Source organism: Nipponia nippon, unplaced genomic scaffold (genome assembly GCF_047370975.1).
Source record: "Nipponia nippon isolate SJK-2023a ecotype South Korea unplaced genomic scaffold, ASM4737097v1 scaffold_1, whole genome shotgun sequence".
Lineage (NCBI taxonomy): Eukaryota > Metazoa > Chordata > Aves > Pelecaniformes > Threskiornithidae > Nipponia > Nipponia nippon.
In genome coordinates, this window is record NW_028262290.1 from 132522877 (window position 1) to 132544498 (window position 21622).

The 21622-nt window shown below is 37.9% G+C and overlaps 1 protein-coding gene across 1 annotated transcript in view; it reads right to left on the reverse strand.

The window, feature by feature from the left end:
* The window catches only part of DNAH11 (dynein axonemal heavy chain 11), a 163190-nt gene that overhangs the window by 42061 nt on the left and 99507 nt on the right, over positions 1-21622 (reverse strand). Inside the window, 6 exon segments of the mRNA XM_087750792.1 lie at positions 1405-1524; positions 9750-9851; positions 10621-10805; positions 11298-11439; positions 11836-11945; positions 19742-19892. Of these exon segments, the coding sequence (XP_087606918.1) occupies positions 1405-1524; positions 9750-9851; positions 10621-10805; positions 11298-11439; positions 11836-11945; positions 19742-19892 (810 nt within the window).

A 21622-nucleotide genomic window follows, 5' to 3' on the forward strand; every position in this document is an offset into this window, starting at 1 on the left:
TTCTCAATTAATCCTTTTAAATATTTCCCCCCTTAATCCTTTTAAATATTTCCCCCCTTAACTTACACAATAAGATCACTAACAAAAACTCAAATGTTGGAGAAAAAATTATTTTAACTATGTAGAAATCTTCAAATCCAAGACTTGGAGACTACCTATGGGCAAAGGCCATTGGCTTCCACAGAGGTTCCAAAGGCTTTGGGGGTCTGCCGGGTCAGGCTAACAGTGACTGTCTCAGGCATCTTGGGGCAAACAAAAGTTTTCATATGCAGATAGTAACAGTGACTTCACTGTTCTTCTACCAAAGAAAAGATTATTTACACATTTTATATTTCTAGGCATATTAATTTCAGAATTGGGTATCAAAATGGATCTGTTTTAATTACACTGAGAATTTTTGATTAGTTTCTTACGTTATTTTTTTTTCTAAACTGATTTAATCTTCTTGATTGTCAGCCTCTGCTGAGAGATTTACAGAAACAAAGCTATTCACCCTGTGATCTTAGAAAGCAAGGTCACAGGGATTTTATGAAATCCAACTTAAAATATTTATTCAGACTGCCTTGGGAACTCAAGTAGTAGTGTAAATATTCTTTGTACTTTTTATTTCCTGTTATTTACACTTATTTGTCAAAAAGGAATGGTTAAAATTCTAGATGATGAATTGAGACAGCACGATTTCTGTAAAGACTGAGGAGAGACTGCACAGCAAAGCTGTGGCTGACTTGAATGATTACTGACCATTAAATAGGCATGTGTTAGCTTTAGTGATGTTTGTCAGGAAATAAAGGTAATAACCACACTGAAATATATATAATTTTAACATAAATACATTTCATTCTTATTTAAAAATTAGTAGTTTCTGCAAAAGGAAAAAAAAAAACAAAAGCAAACAGCAAATATCTGATTGGTGCCTTCCACTTATTTACAATCTAAAGTGAAACGGGGGCAGATGCAGGGTGACTCCATCCTGACCTACAGGATTATTCAGTCTTTCTGCTCATTAACTAGAGGCTGCCCAGCCTGTCACAATGTGTTCACAGCTGTGTATAAATGTGGTAACTTAGTTATCAAGACTTCTTTCTAGCAATCATGCCAATATCAGTTGCTCAGCAATACATGATTTTTAGGAAATGCAATTGTGGTGCAGCACATTTTACTTCTCAGGATTTTATTATGGGTTTATTTGTGTTTTTTTTTTTCTTTTTTTCTTTTTTTTCCCCCATTTAAATGATTTCTAATAAGGGTCATCTTGCCCCTGTCCTGCCCGCACCCACCACCCCCCCCAGCCTTTTTTCCCCACACACTTTCCTCAAAAATTTAAGTTTAATCTCATGCTCAACAAAACATTTCAAATATTTCAAAACTCACACTAGCAAGAACATTCAGGCAAGCTCTTCTTACCTCGAGTCCCTTGACCAGCCTGTTGGCCAGCTCAGTAGTTTTGTTTGTTCTGTTCACATCATCTTGACATCGGACTTTCTCGAGTGAAGCCGTGAGCTTACACAGATTGCTATCCAGAATCTATTCAGAAAAGGGATGAGTAAATACTATAGCTTAAGGTTTGTCGTTTTTTTTGGTGTTGCTTTTTTTTAAATTTTATTTTATTTCATTTTATACAATATATTTTAATGACAATAATTGTAGATGGTACCTTTAAGTCTGAAGGATACAAACTTTAGAGGAAAGGTTTTGTTGTACTCTGTTCTTTCTACAGCTCCTGGCACAATGTAAGTACGCTAACTAACAACAACTTGGAACAAAACCATCACTAGAATACTCTACCAAATATTTATTTAAAATGTGGAGATCAGGTGCTTGGAGAAAATAATAGGAAGAGAAATATTTCTGTGCGATGACAATGGCTTGTATTGCAGTAGGATCTATAGGTCCCAGACAAAACTGCCAAGTTTATTATGCTAGATTCAGTAACAAACATCCTAGGCCATTGTAATTATGTCCTATGCATTCTGGAGCATTTAAAATTGTGCCAGAGAGAAAAAAAAATGCAAGAAAATAATTCTTATTTTTATTTGGTATATGAGCCTGGTGGCATAAGAAGATCCAGCAATTTGCTCTTGGGCGGTCAGGATGGTTTCAACAGTGGCAAAAACCAAGCAGATCTCCTGCATGCCAGCCCACACCTTCACCAAATATCTTTAACCACACTTTTATGCACTCTGCTCAAAAGGCAGCAACATGCCCTCCCTCTGCTTTCAGGGATTTCATACTGAATGTACCTCAACTCAGTAGCAGCCACTGCCCACCCCCAGCGAGCCCCTGTAAATTCCCTCTCAGACTGCTCAGACCCTTGCTTTTCTTCATTCTCTGTCACTCCTGCTATGCAACTGGTAATTTGCTGAGCTGAAGCATTTTCTCCAGGTTCTTTTAGGACGACATGGGATTTTTAGATAAAATTGTGAAAAATTGTTTCTGTTAATGCCTACTTAACTAAGACAGCTGAAAGATGCTTGGCTGAGGAGCTATCTTGTTATCATTGTTGAAGATACAACACCCTGTCTTTCTGAAAAAGTCGAAGAAATACAATAATAATCAGTCAAGAATGGTTAGTCAACAAAACAAGGGGGAAAAAATTACAAGTGTCTTCTGGTCATAAAAATAAAAACTCCAAACGAATGCATTTGTTCATCAAAAAGAACCACAAAGAGGAAAAGTACCCACAATGTGTCTATCTCAGTTTTCCCTTTCATCAGGAAGATAAACACTTACATTCTTTCCTATTCTATCAGAAAAAAAGGAGAATCCTTTCCAGCTCAGCAAATGAAGAAGACCTAATGAAAAGAAATGTGTTAGAAAACTCAGATAGTTGAGTGATAAAAGCTAAGAGGTTAACACCTGGAAAAGTACTATTTTTACAAATAATCAGGTGAGGCAAAAGTTGAATACAGGAGCAGGACTTGAAAGACCATTTTGAAAAAAGAAAAGACAAGGCAAGACAACAGAGGCTGCAGCAGGCAAGTTGCCTGAAACTGTTTTGTTTCTCTAGAGTAATTACAGAACTAACAACAGTGAGTTCTGCTTTAGAACAAAATTTTCCCATCTCGGGTTTAATGGAAGAACCGTAACAGGAGCAAGGAGTACATACCTCCACAAAAGCTCTGTGGCTTTGAAGAATGAGAGTTAGAACTCATCTGCCAAGTTTAATGCTTGAATTGATGGTGTGCAATCAGGAAATTTCAAAATAATATATAAATTAAAAATAAGAAATTAATTGGCCAAGGGGGAAAGATGAAATTACAACTTAGAGCTTGATAAAGAATGTTGGCTTGATTTCTTAGGGATAATGAGGCAGCCAATCCACTTTTTAATGGTGATGGATCTTAAATTGAGAGACTAATGATGACTTCTGCTCAATAAGGGCATCTCACAGAGATGGGCTATAAGTAAAATTCCATCAGTCTAGCATGCAAAGCATAAGAAGAATGAACACAGAAACAGTTCTCTACTCTCTCTTTTTTTTTTAAGAGAAACTTATTTCTAGGCATTTCAAGTTTGCTTGCATTGTAACATAGACCTGACCATAGTTCAGGTACACTCATCCATCAAAGGCTCAGGTAGTAAAGATGGCAAGAACATTCTTCTGCAGTGAGACAAACAGTAAGGAATGCCTCAACATCTCTGTGGGCTCGGTTTTTGGGTTTTTTTTTGTACATAATAGCCTCCTTTATCAGAGCACTTCTTACCTCATGACTTTTGAATAGGAAAGGTGTCACTACAAAACACGATATTCCCTTTTGTCATTCTTTCATAGGATGTAACATAAACAAAGCATAAGTCTAGCAACAGCAGGATTACGTATGGCATTTTACACCCCAGTACTCTAAATTCTATGGGATAATTCACATGTTTTAAAAATGCTTATTACTGAGAAAGTTAGTGTCAGGGAACTATGCTCCACAAATCACAGCAGAGAGCCATTACTTTCCACAGCAAGCCTGCTGGACTGTGCCCTTGTATAATCCTTGTCAGAGTGTATTTTCACTGTATTTAAGTGCTCTTATATGTTAATAGTAATGATTGCAATGTTAAATAATACAAATTGTACCATCTCCTCCAAAAGGATGAACTTTGCCCAACTTCTTAGCCTCAACACTAAGAAACATACTACCTTTCCTTCTCTTTTTTTTTTATATAATAGTCATACTTGTAATATATATGTGAATGTAAAATCATAATTTTCACAAATATTTTTGCAGCTAACTTTAGTCTCTTTAAATATGGAAATCTGATTTAATTTTACTAGAAATGCTTAAAAAATATTTTTGCTTGTGAAGAAACAATCCTTTTTTCTATTTCCTAACATGTTTTACTTTCCATTCACTGTAAACATAGAGCAATTGTTTGACTGGATGGACAAATGTATGTCTTCGTATATTAAAACTTTAGCATGCAAGAAAGCATCAGTAGGCATCACCATCCACGGAGTATTTTTTATCATCTTTAAAACATTGTAAATGTTTAAAATGACATACTGTATTAGTATTAGTGCCAGTCTGTGTATAGCTGATATAAAAAAATTACTGTGACAATATTCATTACAATATTGCCCCTGTTTTATAAGAATTTAATTTCTCATTTAAAGATATATTCTGGAAGCCACGAGAAGTGGAAGGAGGTTAGTTTAACTGTGCTGTCTAGACCAAAGATGTATTATTGATTACTAACAACTGCACCAATTATCATCACTGAAAACTGCTGGCCTCAAAAACTTCCATATGAAAAATACGTACAACTCTCCTTCTCTCTCTCTTTGCCAACAGAAAGAAGCTGAATTATGAGTCAGGGAGCACAGAACATCCGTGCATGCAGGAGCAGAGACTACTAACAACTGATGCTTTGCCTTCAAGTCTATTCTTTGGATAGAGCAAGATGGGTACGAGACAAGCAAATAAATGACCAGAAGGGAAAAGATCAAGAAATGAACTGAAGGATAGGGGGCAACTGAACGTGTGGATTGATGCCTAGATAATGATAAGAGAAACTCTAATGCCACTTGAAAGGTATTTAAAAGAGATTAGATAGAAGAGTAACTGCTTCATTGCTCTTATTGAATTTGTTTAGCTCTGGAATAAATAGGACTACTAAAGGCTAGTATTCATAAATGACATACAAAATATCTCTCTCTTCTGTACTGCTTGATTTCATGCAGATTCAGATGAATTTGCACTGGTGGAGTACCTTCTTCTTGTGGGCTCTACATACTGGCCTTGTGCAAGTTTAAAAGAAATTCGGCTCCTCAGAGGATGACTGACATGGCTGCACAGCACTTCTACTACTCCTGAAGAAGAGGTGGTGTGTGAGGTGAAAACTTCCCACAGACTGGATCCAGTCAGCAGGCATCCCAGACAGAGATGTAGAAGAATGTTCATATATCGAGAGTGATCATCCTTCAACATTAGAGGACTTCTTGTTTTTACAGACTATGGATGCATACCACTGAAATAAGGAATAAGAGCTTTCTACAGGCTGATGGGGTACAGAGGGTTATCAGCAGCTAAGGTAAATAAAAACTAGGCACTTATCACTGAGAAGTGCCTGCATTGTTCATTTTTTTTTTTCCAGAAGAAATACAAATTTGCCTTCTCTTTATACCTGTTTCACAGACTCCCTTACACAGTGAGTCATAGCTGTAAAAGGTGTGACATGAGCCAGCTGGAATAGGCTGCACAGGGCAGGGGTGCACATTACAAAATACTGAATGCAAACATTAAATGAAGCAGATCGAGAAGTTACCATGGTTGGAAAAATGGAGCTGATGAAACTTTGCTAGATGTAAAACTCTGGAAAAGTGGAAGACAACTGATGAATATCTATATAGCACTTCATTCTAACTCTAAAAATGGATGCCAGCAAAAAGTCAATGTTTCACTTTGAATTTGCATGTTTTCATCAGCTAATCCTGGTTAATGCTACTGCTGTACGTAACAGTCCTCCCCATGGGACATCACATTGAACGTCACGTCCTTTAACATGTGGATTGATGTAAGTTTCCAGCTGAGAAATGCAAGCTGATTTTAAATGTAAGATTGAACAGTGCAGTTCAGGATTATTGAACAGGGATGAAAATCTACAGGCTGATATTCACTGTTGACCATGTTGCGCATGTTTAGATGGAGAAAAAAGCTGAGCCCAGAAAGCTAAGCTCTGTGAAATGCCAGCTATAACTATGGTTAAAACAAAACCAAGTAAAGCAGTGGATTTCATGGAATTAATGAGTGTCAATTCTGTTAAAAAAGCGAAAGTGCTAAGACAGGAAAGGATCCTGTTCTGTACCCACCAGTCTCCAGTGCTCATTCCACCTGCCGAACCGTACTAATGAACTCAGCCTCTCATCATCCTCTAACATTTCACAGGTAGGTAACTGGGCACTAACTATCAGAGGAAATGCATCTCACAGCCATACAATTTTTGACAGTTGAAACTTCTTGGATGAACATTTTATAAAGTGGGTGTCACATGCCCAACTTGTTACAGTTCTGGAAACTTCCTTCTAAGATTCCTAGATTGTTTGAAGCTCTGGTGCATGCTAATTTGCGATTTTTTTTTTTCCTTCTAGTTGCCGGTCCTGAGGAAACTGTCAATGGCTTTTATATAGACGTGTCTTCATGTTATGCACTTCACTTTTAGACACTTTGATCATTTCCAGTCTGCCACACAGCTATTAGATAAGACGTAAGTTAAACATGTAATTAAAACTAGGTTACTTCAATCGCTTTCAAATCTTTTCTTTAAATAACATTTTAAATCTTCTTGATGAACAAGAAATTACATTCTTTCTATGAGTTCAATAGATACATAAATCATTGTTAGTCTAAGCCTATGTAAGTTTATGCACAGTATACCCCATTTGGATACAGCATATATATAGGTAAGTAGTTCACGGAAATGAATAACTTCAGTCACATCACACATGGAAAAAAGCATGACAAATTAGATGAGAATCCTATTGCTAACTGGAATTTGTAAGACCTTTGAATGAACAACATTTTGCATTGGCCTGTGCAAAGAATTGCACTGTAACTGAAGCTTTTGAAGCGAAATATTGGGAGACTGCATAGGAGAATACTTAAAAATAGAGACTGTACATTCTTCTTGAGAAATTACATGCAACACGTGGACTGCGAGAAGCAAACACAGAATTGTCCAAGAGGAATAATACGCCTTCAAAATAAAATTTTACCAACAATCCTCAGTAATTAAATGGTGGATTAAGACATGAATTAGGGAAGTATATAAATTTTTCAAGTTTCCTTGTATATAAAAATTGAATCCCTTTTTGATATCTTCAAATTCTGGACTGCGTCACAGCTCAGTTACAAGAAACAACCCAAAAGCAAGGCTTCCAGAGTAAGATCTGTGCAGCAGTTTTTAGTACCTCATTATAACACTCTCTTACCACTCACTCTCTTAAGTGTTACAAATACATTTTAGCATACATAATATACACACTGCACAGACAAGTATTTCCTTTTTATTCTTCTACTGAAGTTCATATTCTTGTAAAATATTACTGGATGAACGAAATTTCTGCTTTGTTTTTGGAATCATGAGATGGTATAGGCTAGAAGGACCTTTGGAGGTCATCCAGTCCAACTCTCAGCTCAAAACAGGGCTAACTTCAAAGTTTTCTTTGAATTATCCACAATCAGCCCTGGGTCTTCTTCCCTAAACTACTAATGAATAAACAACAATCAAGAAGTATTCATAAAAAGTTCAAATATTTCATCCCAATATGTATTATTTTGCATTTACCAACAGTGAATTTCACCAGCTATAGTGTTCTCCGTTCAACAACCTCATGAGGTCTAGAGCTTATTATTGCTATGAGTAAGACCTACCGGAGAATCAAAAATCACAGCCACAGCTCCTTAAAAAAGTTCATCACGTTGATCAGCTATGGTATGATCAGTTATAAAAATAATAGTTTTAACTGGATCCTCCCACCTTGTAAAAGGAAGCCTGATAACTGCAGAGGGAACTGTGACTTTGTCTGCGGTGCAGAATTCTTCCTGCTAGGAACTGAGCATAGCCAAGAGAAAAACTGCTGCTAACCACCTCCAGAAAAATTCATGAGGAGATAAAAAGAGAAGTAAATAAATATAAAAAGACAGCACTAGATTCAAAGTTGGAGGCTTACTGAACTGCAAGGTCACCTAAACCAGGAAAAGGTTCTTTGAGATACTGTCAGGCAAGGAACAGAGATGCAATAGTGCTCTCCTTTGAGGAACACGTTAAAACAATAAAAGATTCCATGAGTTTCAGGGGTGACTGCTGTGTGTTAAAAATAATTTTAAAAAAATTCATTAAAAAGCCATTTTAGTCCAAAAAGTATTTGCACTTAATAAACATACCTCAGTATAGATATGTGAAATAAAAGATTCTTCAGTAAAGCTATCTTTTAGTGCAGATACAAGCTTCACGAGGGCAGATGTGCTTTGATCTGTACAGGCAACTCCAAGGTCATGAAGCTAAGGCTGTATTGTATGAAGGCAAAATACTTGCCGTAGCAGTTGATGGGATTTTTGGAGTGAGGGGCAGAGGGGACCAGAAGAGGAAGAGAGATGGTAAAAGCTATCTTTTTTTACCCATTAAATCTGCATCACCTTCAGAACAAAAAAACTTGGTACTACAATAGCAGGAGGAATAACAGGAAATTGCTGAAATAAAGAATGAAATTCTGAGATACCATAACTCACAGATTTCTGAGAGTTTCAGTAAAAGTGAATCTTGCCCTTTCTCTTAAATTGATAATTTAAATTGATAATTTAAGAGAATACAGTGAGAATAATCCCCACGTTACATTTTTGTTCAGCCTTCATTTATTGCTTGACATCTTAAGTTGAGAGATTTCAGGTCTAAGCGTTACCAACAAAAAAAGTCTTAAGCCAAGTCAAAGCCTTCTAAACCCAATTAATGCCATGCCTTCTGTGCCTTAAAGCCTTCTTTACTAAGTGAGGGTAATTAACTTGCAGTAGAGAAACTCCTTCCACCCACCATCTCCCAAGATACCACAAGGTGTCTTTGTCTGTTTCAAGAGCGCTTTGCATTGCAGTTGCTCCATCAAATGAATACTTAATAAACAACAAATAATCCTTCTCAAAAGTTCAATAGGTACTTGGTGGTAAAGATAGTCTTTGATTCAATCATTAACTCAAAAGACATTTGTCAGTAAAAGACTGTAATCAAAGTTCCCACTTCTTTGTGCATGTGTGCACGCATGTGTATATATGTTTAGAGCTCTTTCAAAAAATCAAAGGAGATTTGATGTCATTTTTATGATATGTTTAATGACAAACATAAACACAGATGAGCATGAGCTTCCAAAGCCTTTCTGGAAGTTATTCCTATATTCTAATAGGTCATTACTCATATAAACACTTCGCATATATTCCTTGTAAAAATCACAGGCAGTTATTCATATCAACTGTTATTTCAGTTTACTAATCTATTGCTTATAACGTGTCTAGATGGCTTTGAGGAAATTCAGTAATTTCTGATAAGCAATTTCGTATGCTACCACCGAAACTAGGGAATATTATTCAGTAGGTTTGTGGGAAAAAATAGTGATAATCCCTAATAAAAACATATCTTTAATACTTGAACTACGAAGTAATAAAAATAAATAAAAATAAAATAAATTAACAAAATAAAATAAATAAATAAAACTAATAAAATTAAACAAGCTCAAGATATTTGAAAAGAATGCTTATTAATCAAGCAGTACTTACAAGAGGCTTTTTCCTGATGGCTTCTAGTTTTTCTGTAGCTGCTGCTAATTCAGCATTTGCCTAGGCCAACACACAATGTTTTGGCTCTACCTCATGATACACCTTGAAAAAGACATATAACATAGATACATTAGACAAGAAGTTGGTCTCACATTCATTATAAAATTTGCAAATGACTCCTGATAAAAGACTTTCAGGTAATCCTAGTAATCTCTCATTACATATATTTGGTTTAGAGCCATTTTTCTACACAATAGTGAGACATGTGGAGATTTCTTTCATTATTGACCTAAAGATTACAGGAGATTTGATTATAACCTACATAAGGATATGTTAAGCAGAACTGAATGCATCTTCACTGGGTCTACTCTCAAACTAAAATTAATTTATATGTATCACTTTCATAATTTTAAGATACAGGTAGAAATCAGACAGGCACTAAGCTTAAGTAGATTTCAACTAAAATTGATTAGCTTTTTACTATTTTATAATCAAATGATAGCCTGCCACAATACTAGGATGAATGGAGAAATCCTGCTGCCAGGTGCTCAACGGAATCACAAGCGATAAGCTCTGTCTTACACTCCAGACAGCCAGACTCAAATGGATGTTTCAAGTGAAACGTGTACATCTGGAGAAGAATATTTCCCAACTGTTGCATCATAATAACAATTGAAAAGTCCTGGACATCCACATGTTTTTTACCACTTTCTACTGAAAATAAATACATGTGTACATACTGTTAAGCACTGAATACTTCCCGTTACATTCTCCCCAGAACACTAAACTGAGCTTACCAAAATAATACAACACTTCAATAACAGAAATTTCCCCCCATCAAGTCAAGAGAGGAACTGAAATATATAAATACATGATTGAATTTTACTATATTGATGACCCAGGCACAGAGACCAGCTGCTGCAAAGGATTTTGCATGAACATAATTTCAGTTGAAATCTGGGTCTTTCAGGTAATGTTCCTTGACAATTTTCAGACAATTCTGAGGAATATGCTCCTTATCATAGTTGATTAAAACTTATGCGAAGTCATCAACCTGCAAGAAGAGACATTCCAGTGCATCCATCCTTTTCCATTTCAGAGAATAAGAAGCTAACTCCTACTTTTATTACAAATGCAAAACTGGAATCCTGCACTAGCTTATTGTTTTGGAAATGTTATGCAAAACATTCAGCAAAAAATATTATTTCCCCCAAATGCCTGAAGGATTCAACCTCACAAATACATTTTAATGATTTTATGATTCATTTGAGGAATTTGGCAGAGATGAGATAAATACAATAAAATGCTCTCCCTTTGACTTTTCTTCTCTTTTTGCAATTAATAAATCCCAGTGGTGCTCAGGCTGGCTTGAGTTTGTCACCAAAGGTACATGGAAGAGAACAATACAGGATCGTACCTTATTCCCCTAAATTCAAACTGTAAGAAAATGACATTGTGATTTAGTTTCTCTTCTCTGGCTCTCGTTTTTAACTATTCTCTTCCTCTCTCATCTCAGATACTCTATGATGTCCCATTGATCATTACCTTTTTTTTTAAAGACTTTTGTGGCTTTCCAGCTTCAGTCTTTGGACACTTTCCCTTTATATGCCAGTAAAACCATTACTGCAGCAATAACATTGGTTACAGCCACTAGTAGGCTGGTGAAGGTTTTTAGTTCTGTAAGAGCAACCTGAAAAAAGAAGATCAGAGGAACAGGTACAGAACCATGCAAAAACAGTGCATTTGTTCCATGGAAGCTTTCTGATTACCAGTGTACAACTCTCAGCTCTTTGAAGACTATTACTAATTATTTTACATGGTGAAACTACTCGTGATCACAGCCCTTCCCTTTCTCTGCAGTCCTATGTGCAACTTGGCCAAGTAGGGTGATGGGAAGTGTAGTGCCAGGTCAGGTATAGCAGTTGCCAACCTGTTGCTTTGGAGCATGCTGCCCAAAGAAGACAGAAATTTGATTGTGCTTGGCAGCTTTGCACCGGAATGACAATAGCTCAATAGCTCAATAGCTGTGAACTATTTGAACAATGAATAAATTTTTTTTGCAGACATCAAACTGTATGATCTTTACCTTATTAAGTGTGTCTAAGGCTGCTGTAGCAGCAACAAGAGCAGGTTCAGCTTTCAGCAGGTCATCCTCACATTCTTTCTGTCCCAGATATACTTCTCCTTGGATTGCTGCTACTTATTAAAAAAATGAATCTTAAGATTTATATTGAAAACTAAGGCTGTAAATCAAATCAGAGCTGCTTAAGCACTCACACTTAGAGTGTAATGACTGTATACACAAACAGATTTTAAAACCCATTATTTTATGTTATGCATAAAAAAGACATCTACAACTCTGATGCTCAAGCAGGTTTGTGCTCAGCTCTAGACTCCATCTGTTCTGCATGGTGAGAATTAACATCTCCTGTTTATACTACCATACTGCAGAAGAGTCAGCCTCACCTCCATGCCCGAGAAGATCATGGAACAGATTCCTCCTAGAAGCTACGCTATGTCACATGGAGGACAGGGAGGTTAATTGAGCCACCAGCATAGCTTCACCAAGGTCAAGGCTTGCCTGACCATCCTAGGGCCTTCTATGATGAAGTGACTGCATCAGCGGACAAGGGAAGAGCTACAGATGTCATCTATCTAGACTTCTGTAAGGCCTTTGACGTGGTCCCCCACAACATCCTTCTCTCTAAATTGGAGAGATACGAATTTTATAGGTGGACTATTCGGTGCATAAAGAATTGGTTGGATGGTCACATCCAGAGAGTAGTGGTTGACAGGTTCAATATTCACATGGAGATCAGTGATGAGTGGTGTCCCTCAGGGGTCCGTACTGGTATCAGTACTGGTTAATATCTTCATCAATGACATAGACAGTAGGATTGAGTGCACCCTCAGCAAGTTTGCAGATGACACCAAGCTGAGTGGTGCAGTGGACATGCCTGAGGGATAGGATGCCATCCAGAGGGACCTGGACAAACTCAAGTAGTGGGCCCATGAGAACCTCATGAGGTTCAACAAGGCCAAGTGCAAGGTCCTGCGCCTGGGCGGGGGCAACCCCCGGTATCAATACAGGCTGGGGGATGAAGGATTAAGAGCAGCCCTGTAGAAAAGGACTTGAGGGTACTGGTGGATAAAAAATTGGACATGAGCCAGCAACGTGAGCTCACAGCCCAGAAAGCCAACCATATCCTGGGCTGCATCAAAAGAAGTGTGGCCAGCAGATTGAGAGAGGTGATTTTGCCCCTCTACTCTGCCCCACCTGGAGTACTGCATCCAGCTCTGGAGTCCTCAGGACAGGAAAGACATGGACCTGTTGGAGCAGGTCCAGAGGAGGACCACAAAAATGATCAGAGGAATAGAACACCTTTCCTATAAGGAAAGACTGAGGGTTCGGGTTGTTCAGCCTGGAGAAGATAAGGCTCTGGGAAGACCTTATTGCAGCCTTTCAATACTTAAAGGGGGATTAATAAGAAAGATGGGGACAGACTTTTTAGTAGGTTCTGTTGTGATAGGATAAGGGGTAACGGTTTTAAACTAAAAGAGGATAGATTCAGACTAGATATAAGGAAGAAATTTTTATGATGAGGGTGGTGAAACACTGGAACAGGTTCCAAGAGAAGTGGTAGATGCCCCATCCCTGGCAACATTCAAGGTCAGGTTGGACAGAGCTCTGAGCAATCTGATCTAGTTGAAGATGTCTCTGCTCATTGCAGGGGGCTTGGACTAGATGACCTCTAAAGGTCCCTTCCAACCCAAACAATTCTATGTTTCTATGATTCTAAGAGCTCGTGGGCCAGACCCTCAATGACAGCTGAGTTTTGCAGTGCCAGGAGTTCCAAAAGGCAGCCAAAGCTTGCTTCAGTAAAGCTCCTATATGCTGTACATTAGCTAGCACATACAGCTGTTCAGGACTGAAGTCTTACATGTAGTGAGGATAATGTGATAAAGAGCCAGGGACAGAGGGATATGCTGGCAAATCAGCTATCTACGATCATTAGAAGTTAACAGGCTTCTCAGTGACTTATGACATCATATTGTACCTGCTATTTCTACTAAAGCAGTAGTTTAACCTCTGGGTAGCTAGATCACATTTATTCTCATTGCTCCAGAGAGAAAATTTGGTATACAAAGTTCCTTTCTTCCCTGCTGTTCTGAATCATGAAGCATCTCTGCATGTTGCTCTGCCCTTTTAAGGACAATAGCATGAGATAGGAGGTGGAAACCTGCTGACTACCCCCTTTGTGGAGAAAACACTCTGAGACTAAGAGACATGAATAGGAAACAAAATAGCTTTGGATTGGCATACCAGAAACCATTTTTATTTATGCTTATGGGCAAATGTCTGTATCATCACAAAGAATCTTTATCTGGGTTTTACAACAACTGGATATTCTCCATCATCCTCCTCTGCTCAGTTTTGCAAACTACAAAGTAAGGAAGAAATACTGGTGCTTTATCTGCTAAAAATGATATATGCTTGAAATATTCACTTTTCAAATTCTCTTCTTCACAGCCTGCTCTCGTTCTGATCTTGACAACTTTGCGTTATTCTTATTACCACGTTAAATATACGTGTAGTTAACCTGATAAAAAAAAATGTTTTACCTTTGGCTTACTATAGAAAATATGACACTTCCACACAACTTTGGAAGCACTCACCAGGTTGACAGTGAAAGGAATATGGGTCTCTCAAAGACCAGTTCAGCTCTTGTAAGACTAGATCTCTCAGGTTAATTAACTAACTGTTGCTTAGCACAGCCTCCCCTCCTTCAGGGCAACGAAGGACAACACACTACCACCACAATATTGTTAGAGGACTATGCAACAGCTTTATGAAATTTCTGTTAATTTCTGTGAGACTATAATAAACTGCATACATTTTTCAAATCAGTACTGGATTAACAGATTTTGTGTGATGCAAATTTCTTTCTTGCATAGGACACTACCATACAAAATATTGCAAGTAATGCTTTCTTTGCCATCTTGATACCCCAGGACATAAAAGAGAGGTACAGCTGTAAGAAGAGTAATACATATTTATGGGTTTTTTTTTTCTTCTAGATAAAGCTTTTAATATCTCTTGCTGAAAAATTGCTAGTATGAAGACTGTCCTAGTAAGTGTACCTGTCTACCAGACTGTGATCAAGCACGTCTGTATGGATGTGAAATACCACCCGTCTGCATGGATGCTTTTGAAAAAAGGAGCCTGTAAGCTTGTGAAGACACATCAGATAGAGAATGCTCCTGGTTGCCAACAGAAACCTGGAGATCACTGTGTGAGATACAAAAATTTAGAAGGACTCCTGTGTTTAGGACTCTCTATAATACTGGAGGATGCAAAGGTAAGAGATTTAGTAATGCAGAATAGGAGACCAGGTAAGGTATCTGTGCAAAAAAGCTGGGAAATATTAGGGCAGCCTGTTACTTCTGAGGAGTTGTCAAACACAGGGGAGAACTCAATCACTTATGCCATTTCAGTATGCAAGCTGCAAGCATTTCATGATCTACGTTCAAATGCAGAAGCTGGAGCTAAACAAGAGATGTATGGTGGAAAGAAAGTAAAGACTTTTCACTAAGATTTTAAGAGCCATGACCTTTTTTTCCTCACTCCCCCATTTTTCCCCTTTAAAGGGCTCCCCTTTAGAAATAGAGAAAATATGTGTGTATATATATATATATAAAACTATATACAGAAATAGAGAAAATACCAGGGAGCCAATGGTCAGTTCTAGTGACACACTGGAGGTTTCCCTCAGCAGTAAAACATTTGCTGCATTTTTAGGGTATAGGTAAATATAACAGATTTGTCAAATCAACCTCCATCTACTGGTAAGTTTGCCCTTTTCTTTTAATTCCTCAGTTCCAAGTCTGAAACCATAGGCCTCGACAAGGGAGAAAACAGGAGAAACGGAAACATCCTATAGGAAAACACTGTACTTAATTTCAGGTTTGAAAATTAAACAGATACCAATCCAAGCAGATTTGTCAAAACGCTTATTTTGGTTTAACAGTGGCTTAGATCAGTGACTTTACATCAGCTAGCATCAGTTCATAAGTGAAATCTGAGCGCCTCCACAACTTTCTGCAATGATTTAATTATCTGTTTAAAAGCTGATTATGATTTCATTGGTGCAAATTTATCTGGTAGAGTAACCCTGGAGGGTGTTCTGCATCATCTGCAATTGCGTATTTGGAAGATTATCATACACATTTTTAAGGACACATTGCCTGGGGCTGGAGTTAGTTATATTTGGTTCATCTTTATCCTTGTACCTCATGCTCCTCTCACAGGCCCATTTCCTGTCAGGTCTTGCTTAAACAAAGTCTAATTACAGAGAAAGAGGATATTATAGCGATCAAGATGTTAATACTCGGATCAAGCGCTATGCATTGGCAGTAACAAGCCTCTGTAAGAATTTAATATCCTTACAAAACATGTTTCTACAATTGTTGGGGGCAATTTCCATGTATACATTTATTACATAGGACACACAGAGACACTGTCCGTGGAAATAACAAAGATTAAAATTCAATATGCATTACATTACAAATGACAAGTTACTAATAAAGTTAAATATTTCCCCCATCTTTTGTGATATAGCTTTTAGGATGAAATTCTCAGTGTTTATTGGTTTGCATCTTAGCCACAACATATTTTTTAAATTAAATACTGCATATACATTTGCAGTTTTGGTTTGGTTTATATTTTCTCTAACACGGTTTGAGACCCATGTTATTGAAATTAACTTAAAGAGAAAAGTTTACAACAGCTAAATGCTCCTTCTGTTAAAGTTTTTAAGGATGTAACCAGGTGAGCAAGTATTACATTTACAGTACGTAGTGCTGCTAACTTGACATGGTATTTTCCATTAAAACAAACAGCTAATTTAAGTCATACAAGTTGCATTATAGTTCTGTCTCTCTTTTTTCTTATACTTAGTTATTCTTTGCTTGCTGATGCCCAAAGAAAATATGGGACAAGATAATTTTTTTCAAGGGAGAAAAAAATTAAAAAGAGCAGGTTGCAGATAAGTCTTCTCAAATCTACTTCCCCTCACAAAGAAATGAAGGAGCTTTTCATTCCTGTCTGCAGAAGTTTAGTCCCCTTCACATCAATAACTTCTATTGTGTAGAGCTCTTCAATGATGGCTAAATTGTTAGAAAAGCTGGAAGCAGTGTGCCCTTAACAAACAGATCATGAGTAGGGTGGCTCAAATATACCATGTAAATAAAGAATGTACTTCACCTGAGGGAGGTAAATCAAAAAAGCTGGTCAGTCTGGATCCATCTTTGCTCCTAATCCTCAGCTAGTGTCCCTATCACTCATATACCTACACCATGCTCTGCATGTTTTCTTCCTCTGAAGGGGTAGGTCCCATTTCAGAAGGCAATGGCATATGCATCTTCATCTGTAAACCACTCTGACTGGCATCGTTCAGAGCACACAGCCAGTAAAATGACAGCAGTGTTACTACCTTTGTTTTAAAACTTTAGCAGTGTCACATTCATAGTCAGACCCTTGTTGATTACTATACAGATATGTAGCTCTGCCACATTTATGGGGCATCCAGACTGACCCCACTTTTCCTAATGAGTCTGATCTAAAGTGACTTCCACTCTTCACCTTTTCTGAAGTAATGCTTCACTCTAAGGCAATACCGCCAAGGTATTTACTGGCTTAATGCTGTAAAAGTCAAAAACCCCTTCTACACTCCAGTTTGAAATCTATATGTCCTGGTTTCAGCTGGGACAGAGTTAATTTTCTTCTTAGGAGCTGGTATAGTGCTGTATTTTGGATTTAGGATGAGAATAATGTTGATAACGCTGATGTTTTAGTTCTTGCTAAGCAGTGTTTACACTAGTTAAGGACTTCTCAGCTTCCCATGCTCTGCCAGGTGCATAAGAAGCTGGGAGGGGGCACAGCCAGGACAGCTGACCCAGACTGGCCAAAGGGGCTATTCCATACCATACGACATCATGCTCAGGATACAAGCTGGGGGAAGAAGAAGGAAAGGGGGGGATGCTCGGAGCGATAGCGTTTGTCTTCCCAAGTAACTGTTACGTGTGATGAAGCCCTGCTTTCCTGGAGATGGCTGAACACCTGCCTGCCGGTGGGAAGTAGTGAATGAATTCCTTGCCTTGCTTTGCTTGCATGTGCAGCTTTTGCTTTGCCTATTAAACTGTCTTTATCTCAACCCATGAGTTTTCTCACTTTTACTCTTCCAATTCTCTCCCCCATCCCACCGGAGGGGAGTGAGCGAGCAGCTGTGTGGTGCTTAGTTGCCAGCTGGGGTTAAACCACGACACTATAGAACAGGAAAGCCAAAATAATTTTTTAAAGGGTGACAAATTTTAAACAATTATGAAGAGTATTCACAAATTACTTAGCTGGAAGGCATATTCTCATTTGCTGATTTTTTTTTTGTAACAAAATTTATAGAATATTAATATTTAGAAACCATCAGCCTTATGAAATAGTTTTAGATTAATGTAGCACAAACTAACACTTTCATTTCCAATATAAGCATTTCAGAAGTGCAATAAAGCAATGAACGGGGGAGTACGGTAATCATTAGTGTCATATGCTGAACTTCATCCCTGAAACAAAGTGGTCCAAAGATGTGATTATCCCACAATAATCACCCCGTGTGTTTCACCTAGTTGCTTAATGAAGTAATTTGAATTGTGTTAAGGGTGTATTTTGATCATCCAAATCCATCAGAAGCATATGGACCCAATACAGGAAAAGCACTACTGAAAAGTGGTTGGTAGGATGTTGAGTTGTTGGATCCAATTTGTGCAAGTTTAATTAATTGCACTATTGGGACTTTACACTTCATAGCAATTTTTAAGTCCTATATAAGATATGGATCAGCAAAAGACTGAAGTCCATGATTAGCATAATCCAGAGAAATATAAAGGTCCTGATCCAGTCTTCATTCATGTCAGTGTCAAAAATCACTTTTCCCTCAATAAAATTAGGATGAGACACAAGGTCACTAGAAAAGTATTAAATATCACCGACACACAATAAGTTATCTTTAGGAAATGAAACAGAAGAGAATGAAAGACCATTTTGATTGCTCAGACAGTATAGTCTTCCCTGTTCATCAGTATCTGAAAACTGTTTACAAAGTTCTTGGCAACTTGAAGTTTCCATAGCTCAAAATCAGCCATTAACAACTCTTACGAGTCAATTAAAAGTTTCTCTCTGCAGTATTGATAAATGACACAATGTACATCGGATTTTGTAGCAAAATGCCAGAGCTGAATGAGCCCTTTGGACTTTAAAGGCAGAGTAACTTCAGTTTACAGCATTCCACACTGCTGGTGTTTCATTTCAAAAACCGTGCTTGTAACAGTAGATGAAAATTTTAGAGTCCAGATGAAATTATGCATTTCTATTCATTCTGTGGTGAGGACTAATGCTTGTAAAATTCTATGTTTCCAACCTGGATGTTGATAAGTAATGTTAATAGGCTGAACTGAGAGCAAAAAAAAAAAGATTCAACACTGATGACACATATTATTAGGAATGCTATTATAATCTTAAAATTCAAGGTTTGCACCTTGTAATATTGTGAGATACTGGAATGAACTTCTGTATCAATTGAGTTGTTCAATTTACCTAGAGCCTCAAAGCCTTTAGAAATCTGAAGTGCTCAGAGATGACTCTCTGACCTTTACTGTATTACGAATAGGTCTGATTCTCAAGATCCACATCCATTAAATGCTTGAATGAGCTCAGTATTTATTGTTCTTTCATCTCATTAAAACAGCTAAAAGGTTGGGAAAAGGCATAATGTAAAGAAAGGTCAAGTGGTAATCATGGTGTGAAATGCTGTTACATGTGTAAGTATAATAATTCTTTAGACTTTATGCTCCCTGGAGAGGAAGTTGTTCAAAACTGTTCACCTAAAACGGTTTATTTTGTGCTAAATATAGCTCAACAGCACTAAATGGGGGAATTAGACTGACCTTTTGCTCCTCTGCATCTGCAATGGCCTTTTCTTGGCTCACTTTCTCAGTCTGAAACCCTATCTTAGCAATCAAAGCTTCAGCATCTTGATTTCTCAGTTGCCGTTCTGCCTCTTGAGAAGCAAGTTTGGAGTTTAGATCTTCTACCTACAGGGCAAAAGGTAATGCGTTATTCGGGAGAAAGGGTCATTAGGTATGGTTCTGGAAAGATTATACCACATGATCCCCAAAAAGCTGAACTGAAAACAAAATTCATGTTTCGTGGGTCTCAGTACTAAAAGTGTCATCTTTTCCTTTCTTTATTTTGTTCCCATTTGACAGCTCCTTGTTTGTAGCTCACAGAATTTTGTTGACATAAAGAATTTAATAAGAACAGCCTAACTGCTCCCACCAGGGAGCCCGCAGCTCCCCTGAGATGCTCAGATGTCTGTCCACCTGCTGAGGTTGTGTTTGTAACCAGGTGTCTCAGCAGTGAAACAAGGCCCAGCTGCAGCACCTAGCAAAGTTGCAAATGTAAAAGCAAAAGGACATTATGGAAAACGCTTAGTAATCACTCTGAGCAGATAATTCCAGCAGAGGTTTGCTGAAAGGTTAAGACAGACTTGGAGACTGATGAACAAAGACTACCTGTTAATTTGCTGAAATAGCAATTTATTGCCTGCCAGGTGAGAAACCTGTATCAAAATATCCAGTAACCATATCTTTCCACATATAAAGGAATTGTTTCAAATACCTGTTTGTTTCCTCCCTTCCCCCATCCCTCCAAGCATTTTATCTGGCAACTATTCATGATAAAAGGCTATATTTTAACCAGAGATGACTCTTGTTAACCTGATCTGGATAGGGGTGGTAAGACAAAGAGAAAGACAAAGATTAGAGGGCTTAAACTTTCGTCACATAGAAGGTGTTGAGGGCTCTTCCTTGGTAAGCTCCTGAAATCTTACAAAATCTACCTTTTCAAAATTTGACCATTTCGAAATGAGAAGACAAAGCTGTAATACTGAGTTGTAACATATGACTGTAGAGATCCCAAATCTCTCCACTGACTTTATTTTTCAATTTATTTGAGCTGACTTTATGTCTCTTTCTTTCTGAAAAAACCTAAACGGTGCTGCATTTGATATTCTTTTGTGTAGAGCTCCAGCATGCAAGATAAAAATGGCTCAGTGTTCAAATACTTGAAATTGTCAAATTACCTTTTGGTCATCGTCAAATTAGAATTCAGAGAAAAAGTGTGTTTTAATCATTTACTAGCATGGGGTACGTTATTAAAAATAGACTTTAAAAAAGCAGTCACCCTTTTCTATTGACCATTTATTTTTTCAGGTCTTCAGCTTGAGAAGTGGGAATCAGCCATTCAGCTCCCATTATTGTCATGCAGTAGCACAAAGATGCAACATTACACAAGGACTGGAGCTGAGCATTTCATTTGCAGTTTTTATATAAAATGTGTAATTTTTGTTTTTAATGAAGAAATTGCTGGATTACGGCTTCCTTTCAGCATCTGCAATAGGGATTATGGAACACATGGCGGGGGGCAGAGGGAAAGGCTTTAAAGCAGTTTCCCCTCCCTTCTGTCTTTGTGGACTGACTAGCCAGAAATGAACTGTAGGTGGAAGCACTGACTGGGGGCTAAGTGGCACTACCCACAAGGAGGCGATGACAGCTGATGCAAAGGCTCCACACTTGTTCCTCCTGCTTTCATTACCCCTCAGCTGGTCACCGGCCATGCACAAAATCCCCACATACGGAACTGCATCTTCTCTCTCCATGGTCTGGCTTTTACTGTGGCGCTTACTTCCCCTCCCACTCTTTTACTGTGGCCCCACTACACTCCCCTTCCCTCCAGACTTTGTCCTTGCCCAAATGGATGGACC